This window comes from Martes martes, assembly GCF_963455335.1.
Source record: "Martes martes genome assembly, chromosome: 8".
Lineage (NCBI taxonomy): Eukaryota > Metazoa > Chordata > Mammalia > Carnivora > Mustelidae > Martes > Martes martes.
Genome location: NC_137895.1, coordinates 131511850 through 131525335, shown reverse-complemented (window position 1 = coordinate 131525335; position 13486 = coordinate 131511850). Strand labels below are relative to the sequence as shown.

At 37.9% G+C, this 13486-nt stretch overlaps 1 protein-coding gene across 1 annotated transcript in view; it reads left to right on the top strand.

Annotated features, from left to right (window-relative positions):
* LOC308347273 (ankyrin repeat domain-containing protein 26-like) overlaps positions 1 to 13486 on the top strand; it is a 141011-nt gene that overhangs the window by 83542 nt on the left and 43983 nt on the right. The window contains exon 17 of the mRNA XM_080810516.1: positions 12805 to 12972. Coding sequence (XP_080666642.1) covers positions 12805 to 12972 — 168 coding nt within the window. The remainder of the gene's footprint in view (positions 1 to 12804; positions 12973 to 13486) is intronic.

Below are 13486 nucleotides of genomic sequence, written 5' to 3'. Positions count from 1 at the left end.
ACCATACAGTACATCATTAGTTTTTGATGTAGTGTTCTGTGATTCGTTGTTTGTGTATAACACCCAGTGCTCCATGCAATACATGCCCTACTTAATACCCATCATTGGGCTCACTCAACTCCCCCACCCCATTCCCCTTTAAAACCCTCAGTTTGATTCCCAGAGTCCATAGTGTCTCATGGTTCATCTCCCCCTCTTATTTTCCCCCCTTCATTTTTCCCTTCCTTCTAATTCCTCCATGCTATTCCTTATGTTCCACAAATAAGTGAAACCATGTCGTAATTGTCTTTCTCTGCTTGACTTATTTCACTCAGCATAATCTCCTTCAGTTCCATCACGTTGATGCAGATGTTGGTATTCATCCTTTTTGATGTCTGAGGAATATTCCATTGTATATATGGACCGTATCTTCTTTATCCATTCATCTGTTGAAGGTTACCTCTGCTCCTTCCACAGTTTGGCTATTGCAGACATTGCTGCTATGAACATTGGGATGCATATGGCCCTTCTTTTCACTACATCTGTATCTTTGGGGTAAATACCCAGTAATGCAATTGCTGGGTGTTAGGATAGCTCTGTTTTAACTTTATATATATATATAAAATATATATTATATATATATTTAGATTATATATATATTATATATATTATATATATATATATTTAGATTTTTATTTATTTATTTGACAGAGAGAGATCCCAAGTAGGCAGAGAGGCAGGCAGAGAGAGAGAGGAGGAAGCAGGCTCCCTGCCGAGCAGGGAGCCCGATGCAGGACTTGATCCCAGGACCCTGAGATCATGACCTGAGCCGAAGGCAGAGGACCAACCCACTGAGCCACCCAGGCGCCCTGTTTTTAACTTTTTGAAGAACCTCCACACTATTTTCCAAAGCGACTGCACCAACTTGCATTCCCAACAGTGTAACAGGTTTCCCCTTTCTCACATTCTCTCCAACACTTGTTGTTTCCTGTCCTGTTAATTTTGGCCATTCTAACTGGTATAAGTTGGTATCTCAATGTAGTTTTGATTTGAATTTCCCTGATGGCTAATGATGATGAACATTTTTTCATGTGTCCATTAGCCATTTGTATGTCTTCTTTGGAGAAGTGTCTGTTCATGTCTTCTGCTCATTTTTTAATATAATTTTTTATTTTTTTATTAACATATAATGTATTATTAGCCCCAGGGGTACAGGTCTGTGAATCACCAGGTTTACACACTTCATAGTACTCATTATAGCATATACCTTCCCCAATATCCATAACCCAACCACTCTCTCCCTACCCCTCTCCCCCCAGCAACCATCACTTTGTTTTGTGAGATTAAGAGTCTCTTATGGTTTGTCTCCCTCCCGATCCCATCTTGTTTCATTTATTTCTTTCCTACCCTGCAAGTCCCCCATGTTGCCTCTCAACTTCCTCATATCAGGGAGATCATATGATCGTTGTCTTTCTCTGATTGACTTATTTCACTCAGCATAATACCCTCTAGTTCTATCCATGTCATCACAAATGGCAAGATTTCATTTCTTTTGATGGCTGCATACTATTCCATTATATATATATATATATACACACACACACACACACACATTGTGTGTATATATATATATGTGTGTGTGTGTGTGTGTGTGTGTGTGTGTGTGTGTATATATACCCCGCATCATTTTTATCCATTCATCTGTTGATGGACATCGAGGTTCTTTCCATTGTTTGGCTATTGTGGACATTGCTGCTATAAACATTCAGGTGCCCATGCCCCTTCGGATCACTACATATGTATCTTTAGGGTAAATACCCCGTAGTGTGATCGCTGGGTCATAAGGTAGCTCTCTTTTCCACTTTTTTGAGGAATCTCCATGCTGCTTTCCAGAGTGGTTGCACCAGCTTGCATTCCCACCAACAGTGTAGGAGGGTCCCCCTCTCTTCGCATCCTCGCCACGATTTGTCATTTCCTGACTTGTTAATTTTAGCCATTCTGACTGGTGTGAGGTGGTATCTCATTGTGGTTTTGATCTGTATTTCCCTGATGCTGAGTGATGTGGAGCACTTTTTCATGTGTCTGTTGTTCTGCACATTTTTTGACTTGATTATTTGTTTTTTGGGTGTGAAGTTTGGGAAGTACTTTATAGATCTTGGATACCAGCCTCTTGGATATAAAGTACTTTATAGATCTTGGATACCAGCCTTTTATCTGTAGTGTCAGTTGCGAATATGTTCTCCCATTCCGTGGGTTGTCTCTTTGTTTTGTTGACTGTTTCCTTTGCTGTGCAGAAGCTTTTTATCTTGAGGAAATCCCAAAAGTTCATTTTCACTTTTGTTTCCCTTGCCTTTGGAGACATGTCTTGAAAGAAGTTGCTGTGGCTGATGTCGAAGAGGTTACTACCTATGTGCTGCTCTAGGATTTTGATGGATTCCTGTCTCACATTGAGGTCTTTCATCCATTTAGAATTTATCTTTGTGTATGGTGTAGGAGAATGGTCGAGTTTTGTGAAAAATGGAATACTTTTAAAATCTGCTGTGTTGCAAAAGGAAGTTACCTGCTATACTGGCACTCTTATTACCAACAAAATTGCTAGTCACTAGGTTTTTGTTTTGGTTCCTAATGCATGAGTGCTCAAATGTTGGACCCTCAAATTGATCTGAGTATTACCAAGAGATTTCATATAGCAACTTCTCCCATGTTCTATACAAACATTTGATTTGATCCCTGTGCTATAAACCAAGATGTTGCTAATGCGTTGAATCTTCTTCTTAAGGTACCATGCACGCGTGCTATTATCCTTCCTTTTTTACAAAAATTAATTTATTTTATTTTTAATTTTTTAATTTATTATTATTTTTTAAATAAACATATAATGTATTTTTATCCCCAGGAGTACATGTCTGTGAATTGCCAGATTTACACACTTCACCGCACTCACCATAGCACATACCCTCCCCAATGTCCATAACCCCACCCCCCTCTCCCTCCCCCCACCCCAGCATATTATCCTTCCTTTTTAAAGAGAATCTATTTCTACATGCGCCTCACCAAAATTTTCAATAGTGACTTCATATTATAGAATTTATGAGAATTCAGTTTACAAAATAGGAATATTTTCTACATTCTAAACCCCTTGTACTTTCCTTACAGAATTTTAATATGACTAATGATTTTGGATAGTAGAATTTATCCTAGAGTTAGATGATTTTTATCAAGCATGAAATACTGCTGTTGGAACTTAGAGTTTTTCTGTGGTCTTTCTAAGCATGAGAAAAATGATAATCAGTTTATATAATATTATATATCTAGAAAATTTTTAAGGAGTCTTTTGCTTGTATAATTTCCTGAATTATTTAATGCTTTGGTTTGGCTTTTTAAAAAGATTTTATTTGTTTATATTAGAGAGAGAGTGGGGGGTGAGGTGCAGTGGTGGGGAGAGGGACAAGCGGGCTTGGCACTGAGAGCAGAGCCCTGTGCAGGGCTTGATCCCACAACCCTGAGATCATGGCCTGAGCCAAAACCAAGAGTCGAAGACTTAACCGGCTAAGCCACTCAGGCGTCCCCTTGGTCAGGCACATAAAAAAAAAATTAGTGCTACATGTATGCAATTTAAAAAATTTCAAAATATTACAAAAATACTACATCATCATTGTGTAAGGATTGAACTAAACAAGAAAATTGAGTCATCTGTGATCATTCCACTTTGCTATGAAATCCTTAAAAGAACCACATACACTCAGTGATCCTTACTTCCCTCCCATTCGCTCTTGAATTCTCACTAGTAATTTTCACTCCCATTACTCCAAAATTGATTTTTCAAAGGTTACCACTGATTTTCATTTTAATAAATCTAGACATAATTTCTTAGATCTTTTTTTTTAACCTATCAGCAATATTTGACCCATTGGAAAACTCTCTTCTCCAAAATTCTGTCTTCATGTAGATTTCAGAATATCACTCACTCACCTGGTTTCCCCCTGCCTTTCTAGTCTGTACATCTCAGCCTGATTTGCTTCTTTCTCCTCATTCTCCTGATTCTCCTTCCAGGAATCAGTCCTTGATTTTCTTTCTCTTGACTTTTACTATCTTTTTTTTTTTTTTAAATTTACTTATTTGTTAGAGAGAGAGCGAGCGAGCACAGGCAGACAGAGTGGCAGGCAGAGGCAGAGGGAGAAGCAGGCTCCCTGCGGAGCAAAGAGCCCGATGTGGGACTCGATCCCATGACGCTGGGATCATGACCCGAGCCGAAGGCAGCTGTCCAACCAACTGAGCCACCCAGGCGTCCCATTGACTTTTACTATCTTGTATATTCTAATGACCCTCAAGTTTGTATCTCCAGCCCACATCTCTCTGTGGAATTCCAGACTTACACATAAAACCACCTATTTGATATTTTGGGGGATAGTTATTGGGTATTGCAAACTTAACATGCCCAAAATTGAACTACTGATATTCTTTCTTATACCTGCCTTTCTTGTCTTTCCTAATTAAGTTAATGACAATTCTTCTAGTTGCTCTGCCAAAAAACTTGGTATCATCTTTGACTCCTGTCTTTTTCTTTTTCATACATACCCCATCTAATCTGTCAGCCAATCTTGTCAGGTCTTCCTTCAAAATATAATCAGAAGCCAAACACATCCTCCATGACCAAGCCACTGTCATCTGTTGTCTGTATCGGTGTAATAATTAACTAATTGGTCTTCTTGTTTGTTTGTTCTTTTGCCTTTTCTTTTTCCATTAATTCTAAACACAGTGGATCTTTTAAAACATAAGTCAGATTATGTCTTCCTCTGCTCAAACCCCAGTTGCCTCCCATTTCGCTCAGAGTATGTGCCGAAGTTCTTTCTAACACCTACAAGGCTTTGTGTGATCTATTCATCTCAGGTCTCTCCCTGTTGCTTACTACCTCTCCTTGATTTGAACTCCTATTTTCTGTCCTTTTCACTCTGCTGAGGTACACTGAATGTTTCACTTTTTTTTTTTTCTCACTATAAACACTTTGAGCTTACCTCTCTACTTCCTGTTGACTCTGTCTGGAGTGCTTTTCCCATCAATAATACTCTTATGGCTTGCTTGCTCCTTGCTCCTTCCTTTTTTTTTTTTAATTTAATTTTTGCTTAAAAATTAATTAAATTAATTTAATTAAATTAATTAAAATTTTCGGAGTGCCTGGGTGGCTCAGTGGGTTGAGTCTCTGCCTTCAGCTCAGGTCATGATGCGGGGGTCCTGGGATCAAGCCCTGCATCGGGCTCTCTGCTTGGTGGGGGGCCTGCTCCGCCGCCCCCCACCCCCGCCCCGCCGCCTGCCTCTCTGCCTACTTGTCATCTCTCTCTCTGTCAAATAAATAAATAAAATCTTAAAAAAAATTAAGGCCTTTCTTGGTTATCCCGATTTCTTGGTTATCCTATATTTTGGGAAATATCCTGATTTCTTGGTTATCCTATAGCACATCAAAATTTGATTTCTCTGCTTTAGTTTTTCTCCTCTACTACTGGCTATTTTGCCTGTGTAGTTTATTGTTTTTTGTGTTTACTTCACTCATGAATAGGATTTTTATCTGTTCATTGCCATGTTCTCAGTGCCTAGAAAATGTTCTAGCATATATAGTTCTATTCAATAAATGTTTATTGAGTGAATGGGGTTTAACCTGCATGTATTGTTTTTAACATAATGCTGATTCTCACTTAAACAAAAGGAAAGTTTGACATGGGTCCCTTCTGACAATTTAACCTGTCAGTTGTATGCATTTTTTTTTTAATTTTTTGGGGGCCCAATATTGTGGTTACTTGCTACTTATTCTTTTACTGGTATTTATGTTAGCTTTAATTATAGTAAAATGGATCAAAGGAATCACAAACTTCATTTATATTTTATTAGGGAAAATGAAATATGATTGTAAATTATTATAAGATTTTAACAATTCTTGCAAAAGGATTATGAGCCCTCAATATGTAAACTAAGAAGATGAAGCTGGAATTTATTGCCTACTAGTAAGAGAGAACTATGCTGGTCAGTCTTTTCTGACAGAGCAGTCTGCTATTCTTATATAGGGTTTTGGGAAGAGTAGAGTTTAAGGTTTGGGGGGCTTTCAGAGAATTAAGTGGTTTGTCATCATCTGAAACACCATGGTAATTTGGGTGAGACTGTTGGTTGGTTGGTTGGCACTCGAGGCATGTGTATTGGAGTGATTTTGTTCCATATTGGCTTTCTTTTATTTTATTTTTTTTTTTAAAGATTTTATTTATTTATTTGACAGACAGAGATCACAAGTAGGCAGAGAGGCAGGCAGAGAGAGAGAGAGAGGAGGAAGCAGGCTCCCTGCTGAGCAGAGAGCCCGATGCGGGGCTCGATCCCAGGACCTGGGATCATGACCTGAGCCGAAGGCAGAGGCTTTAACCCACTGAGCCACCCAGGCGCCCCTGGCTTTCTTTTAGAAAGGAGGAGCTGACATTGCCTGATTGGTGAGTGAGGCCAGTAGGCATTGATCAATTACACGCATTTAAAACTGCATATGGTGGCTTCTTGTTACTATGGCTTCCTATTCCTATTTGGGTTCCCCCCACCCTAAGTTTGAGGCGACTTTAACTAGATTTTTTCTATTTAAAAGTTGCTTCTATCAACTGTGTTCAAAATGAAAGCTATTTCATATTCTGTAATTATAGATTTATTTTTGAAATTTAGGTCGAGAGAGATTGTTCAATAATTGCTTTCAGGAAGATCCTTCTTTTTTGGATGTTAAATTTTAACTAGAATAGTTATCTGTTTAACAGTTTTAAAACAGTAATTGCTAGCTTTGTTTTTGTTTTCAGTGCTCTGAGGGGCTCATGTTCAATTCCTAAATTAATCATCTCTTGTGGGAAATTTAGTCTTTTTGTGAGTTTAGGTAGCTATATGCTAATAATATTCTCTTGCATGCATTTAGTCCACGAAAAAGTAATTATAATTTTGTATTAGTAAATCTAGCTTTTTATGTTAGGATTAAATAGTAAGGTAAAAGTATACAAAAGTTACCAAATCATTTTCTTTAAGAAAATTAAGAAGAAATTATTTGTGTGAGAGAGAGTATGAGCAGGAGGGAGGGACAAAGGGAGAGGGCGAAGCTCAGCGGGGAGCCTGATTTGGGGTTCGATCCCAGGACCTGGAGATCATGACCTGAGCTGAAGGCAGACCTTATCCAACTGAGCCATCCAGGCACCCTCAAATAATTTTATTTTCAAACAAAATTAATCAGATTATTGCTATTTTTGACATGTGAGTATTGTTGAATTTTGTCCAGATTTTTTGAGGTATAATTGACAGATAACTGTGTAGGTGTAAGGTATACCTGTATTACTTTAATACTCTTTTATATTGTCAAATGATAATAGTGTTAATAACTCTATCACCTCGCATAATTATCATTTCTTTTTTAGCAACTCTTTTAGTAACTTTCAAATATGTAACAGTATTATTAACTGTAATCACCATTCTGTACATTAGACCCTCAGATCTTACTAATCTTGTAATGGGAAGTTTGTACCCTTTAGCCAATATCTATCCATTTCCCTCAGCCTCCTACCCCTGGCAACCACAAGTCTATAAATGTGTTTTTTTCAAGATTCCGTGTGTAAGATTATAGAGTATTTGTCTTTTTGGATGACTTCCTTCACTTAGCTTAATTCCCTCAAGGTTCATTCATGCTGTCGCAGATGGCAGGGTTTCCCTCTTTTTTTTGTGGCTAAAAATATTCCATTGTAAATATATACCACATTTTTTTAATTAAATTTTTTATTTATTTTCAGCGTAACAGTATTCATTGTTTTTTCACCACACCCAGTGCTCCATGCAATCTGTGCCCTCCCTAATACCCACCACCTGGTTCCCCCAACCTCACACCCCCCCCTCCGCCCCTTTAAAACCCTCAGGTTGTTTTTCAGAGTCCATAGTCTCTCATGGTTCACCTCCCCTTCCAATTTCCCTCAACTCCCTTCTCCTATATATATATACACCACATTTTTAAATCCGTGGATCCCCTGATGGGCATGTAGGTTGTTTCCATGTCTTGGCTGTTGTAAATAATGCTGCAGTAAACATAGAGGCGCAGGTACCTCTTTGAGATACTGATTCATTTCTGTCAGAATGTTCCCAGAAATAGGATTACTGGATATTCTGATAGTTCTATTTTTAGTTTCTTGAGGAACCTCCACACTGTTTTGCATAGTGGCTGTACCAGTTTACAGTCCTGTGACAGTGTGTAAGGATTCCCTTTTCTGTACATCTTTGCCAGTGGTATCTCTTCCCTTTTTGTTGTAAGCCATTTTATTAGGTGTGAGGTGATCGATATATCATTATGGTTTTGATCTGCATTTCCCTGATGAATAGTGATGTCGAGCCCATTTTTTGGTCCTGTTGGCCATTTGAATATCTTCTGAGGAGAGCTGTCTATTAAGATGCCTTGCCCAGTTTTTAATTGTATTTGGTTTTTTGCTGTTGAATTTTATGAATTTCTTATATACTTTACATATTAACCTTTTTTCAGATAGTGTGGTTTGCACATATTTTCATCCATTGTGTAGGTTGCTTTTTCATTTGCTTTGTTTTTTAGATAAATTCAACTTAGTTAACATATATTGTATTACTAGTTTCAGGGGTAGACTTTAGTGATTCATCACCTGCATGTAACACCCAGTGCTCATCACAAGTGCCCTCCCTAATGCCCACCGCACAGTTAGACCATCTTCCCGTCACCTCCCCTCCAGCAACCCTGTTTGTTTCCTCTAGTTAAGAGTCCCTTATGGTTTGCTTCCATCTCTGTTTTTATCTTATTTTTTCCTTTCCTTCCCCTATATATTCAACGTAAATGGAACTAGAGTGTTGCTCGTTTCTTTTGCCGTGCAGAAACATTGCTTGTTCCACCGATTCTGCTTTTGTTGCTTGTACTTTTGATGTCACATCCAAAATCATTGCCAACATCAATGTCAGGGAGCTTTCCCCCGTTTTCTTGTAGGAGTTTTATGGTTTAAGGTTATATATTTAAGTCTTTAATCCAGTTTGGGTTAATTTTTGTGAGTGGTGTAAGTTAGGGGTCCGGTTTCATTCTCTGCATGTGAATATCCAGTTTTCTCAGGATCATTTATTGAAGAGATTATCTTTTCTTCCTTGAGTGTGCTCAGCTCCCTTATCAAATTTTAGTTGACTATATCCATGGGTTTATTGTCCGGTTCTTGATTCTGTTTCTTTGCGTTTTGTGTTTTTTTTTTTTTGTTTTGTTTTTATGAATGGTCATCCTATTTTGATTATTGTACCTTTGTAACAGTTCGAAAACAGGAAGTGTGATGCTTCCAGCTTTGTTCTTTCCTGGACTGATTTGCTTATTTGGGGTGTTTTTTGTTCTATATAAATTTAAGTATTCTTTTTCCTATTTCTCTGAAAAATGTCACTGGAATTTTGACAAGGATTGCATTGAATCTACAGATGGCTTTGAGTCACGTGGATATTTAATGTTGATTTTCCTAATCCATGAATAATGAGATATCTTCCTATTTGTGTGTCTGATGTTTCTTTTATCAAAGTCTCATAGATTTTAGTGTACATATCTTTCACCTCCTTGGTTAAGTTTATTCCTAAGTATTTTGTTCTTTTTGATGCTTTTGTGAATGGTATTTTTAAATTTCTTTTTCAGATTTTTTTGGTTAATGTATAGAAATGTAACGGATTTGTATATGTGGATATTGTATCCTTCATCTTTGCTAGTTCTAACAGCTTTTTGGTGGTGTCTTCAGCATTTTCTATATGTAAGATCATATCCTCTGCAGACAAAGACAGTTTGATTTCTTCTTTTCTGATCTGGATGCCTTTCATTTCTTTATCTAGTCTGATGTTTAATACGAGTGGTAAGGTGGGCGCCTTTGTCTTATTCTTGAACTTAGAGGAAAAACTTTCAGTGTTTTGCCACTGAGTATGATGTTAGCTGTGGGTTTTTCATATGTGGTCTTAGTTATGTTCAGGTATGATACTTTGGTACCCACTTTATTGAGAGTGTTTATCATGAAAAGATGTTGAATTTTGTCAAATGCTTTTTCTGCACATATTGAGATGATCATGTAATTTTTTTCCCATTCTGTTAATGTGTATCAAACTTACTGATTTGATTTGATTGATTTCTATAGGATAATTTTGCTCAATAAAGTATTCTTGGTTGGCAGTTCTTTTCTCTCAGCATTTTTTTTAAGCTTTTATTTATTTGACACAGAGAGAGGGATCACAAGTAGGCAGAATGGCAGGCTGAAGAGAGGGGGAAGCAGGCTCCCTACTGAGCAGACAGCCCGATGTGGGGCTCAATCCCAGGACCCTGAGATCATGACCTGAGCTGAAGGCAGAGGCTCAGCCCATTGAGCCACTCAGGTGCCCTTCCAACTCTTTATTAAACTTCTCATTTTGTTCATCTAGTATTTTTCTCATTTTATTGAACTGTTTTTTTGGTTTTGTTTTGTTTTTTAAGATTTTATTTGTTTATTTATTTATTTTAGAGAGAGCATGTGTGTGAGCCGGGCAAGTAGCAGAGGGGGAGCCACATGCAGACTCCACACTGAGCATAAGGCTGATGCTGGGCTGGATCTCATGACCTTGCGATCATGAAACAAAATCAAAGGTCAGGTGCTTAACAGACTGAGCCACCCAGACACCCCTGAATTGGCTTTTTGTGTTTTCTTGTAGCTCACTGAGTTTACTTAAAACTGCTATTTTGAATTCTTTTTTGGATAAACTACTGATCTTCATGTGTTTGAAATCAATTACTGGAAGATTATTGTGATCATTTTGTGGTATCATATTTCCTTGACTTTTTATATTCTTTGAAGTTTTACATTGCTGTCTTTGCATTTGAAGTAGTCTTTAATGACTACCTTTCCAGTGTATCCAAACCTGATTTTGTTTTGTTTTGTTTTGTTTTTGCTCTGGTGGTGTGCTGGAACTTTACTGTAGGAAATCTAGTTTTTCTAAAAAAGCTCTTTTGTCAATGGGTGATTATCTAAGTGTTTTCCAGGGGCTCCCAGATGTGGTTGAGAGGAAGGGGCTGGAGCCAGTCTATGGGCTATTGCTGGGTCCATAGCTGGGACTGTAGTGAGTGTGCCTGTTATCTGATGCATGGGTAGGCAAGAGTTTTCCTACGTCCCTTGGTTTATGGTGCTTGGTTCCACAGCTCCTACAAAGAGGTCCACAGCTGCTTTGTCACCACAAAGACATTGTATTGTAGTTGTATATTGATCAGTCTTTGAAGCAAGGGATGTGTATTTGCTTATATATGGTTGGACTTCATAACTGTTCTGTGAACTAATAAATGAATTGAAATGGGTAGCCGCATTTTACAAAAAATTGTTTTTTTTTAAATTCTTGACCAGTGAAATTATTAGAAAACATTGGCTTTTTAAATCTTTAAAAAAATTTTTTAAAAGATTTTTTTAAATTAAATTTAATTTTTTCCCAGTGCTCCAATATTCATTGTTTATGGACCACACCCAGTGCTCCATGCAATATGTGCCCTCCTTAATACCCACCACCAGGCTCAACCAACCCCCCACCCCCACCCCTCCAAAACCCTCAGTTTGTTTCTCAGAGTCCACCACTCTCGTGGTTTGTCTCCCCCTCCGATTTCCTCCAACTCACTTTTCCTCTCCATCTCCCAATGTGCTCCATGTTATTACTTGCTCCACAAGTAAGTGAAACCATATGATAATTGACTCTCTCTGCTTGACTTATTTCACTCAGCATAATCTCCTCCAGTCCCGTCCATGTTGATACAAAAGTTGGGTATTCACCCTTTCTGATGGAGGCATAATATTCCGTTGTATATATGGACCATATCTTCTTTATCCATTCGTCTGTTGAAGGGCATCTTGGCTCTTTCCACAGTTTGGGGATTGTGGCCGTTGCTGCTATGAACATTGGGGTACAGATGGCCCTTCTTTTCACTACATCTGTATCTTTGTGGTAAATACCCAGTAGTGCAATTGCAGGGTCAGAGGGAAGCTCTATTTTTAATTTCTTGAGGAATCTCCACACTGTTCTCCAAAGTGGCTGCACCAACTTGCATTCCCACCAACAGTGTAAGAGAGTTGCCCTTTCTCCACATCTTCTCCAACACTTGTTGTTTACTGTCTTGTTGATTTTGGCCATTCTAACTGGTATAAGGTGGTATCTCAATGTGGTTTTGGTTTGAATCTCCCTGATGGCTACCGAAGATGAACATTTTTTCATGTGTCCATTAGCCATTTGTATGTCTTCTTTGGAGAAGTGTCTGTTCATGTCTCTGCCCATTTTTTGATGTGATTTTCTGTTTTGTGTGTGTTAAGTTTGAGGAGTTCTTTATAGATCTTGGATATCAGCCTTTTGTCTGTAGTGTCATTTGCGAATATCTTCTCCCATTCCATGGGTTGTCTCTTTGTTTTGTTGACTGTTTCCTTTGCTGTGCAGAAGCTTTTTATCTTGAGGAAGTCCCAAAAAGTTCATTTTCACTTTTGTTTCCCTTGCCTTTGGAGACATGTCTTGAAAGAAGTTGCTGTGGCCGATGTCGAAGAGGTTACTGCCTATATTCTCCTCTAGGATTTTGATAGATTCCTGCCTCACATTGAGGTCTTTTATCCATTTCGAGTTTATCTTTGTGTATGGTATAAGAGAATGGTCGAGTATTTATTTGAGAGAGAGGGATAGAGAGTAAGAAAGAGCATGAGAAGGGAGAAGACCACTGAGCCAAAGGAAGTGGCTTAACCAACTGAGCCACCCAGGTTCCCGAAAACATTAGCTTTTTAATGGATGTTTTAAATGGATTTTTTTGAAAAATAGTGCTCCTGCTTTGGATATAAAGGAAGTAAGGAAAGGGGATAAAGAAAAACAAACATCAAAAGAATCTGTGATTACATCAAGGTTTGAGAAAGCCCCTTCTCTAACTTCTCATCCTCTACAAATGAATGATGACAACACTTCAAGTGGAATGGATCAGGATGAAGGAAGGTAAAATCTACAAATTCTTTATTTCCTTCTGAAGGAATTTTAACAGTGATTACTTTTTATGGAAATGAAATGCTGTAGCGTAGGTACAAGTGAAGACAAGAAATACTCAAGTATATCAGACACACTGCTTGAAAGGTTAAGATGAGGACAAGTGACTTTGACAAGGAGCAGTTTCAACAGTCACCATGGAAGCTGGACTGTAATGAATAAGTATAAAGAACTCCTTAAAGAATTTTTACAGGGAAAGGTAATAGAGAAATGGATGATATGAAAAAGAATGTGGAGTTCAAAAGAATTTTCTTTATTTTTTAATTTTAAGATGGGAGCTTTTAGAATACCTTTGTATGCTCCCAGAAATGATCCAATGGAGATAGGCATGGCTATTTTATTTAATTTTTTTCACATTTCCAAATGTTAGAAAGCTTATTGATTGTATTACATTCTTTTAAAGATGATATAGTAATTGTCCTTAGTACTCCTATTCATGTAGTTTTGTGTCAAGAAATTGTTTATT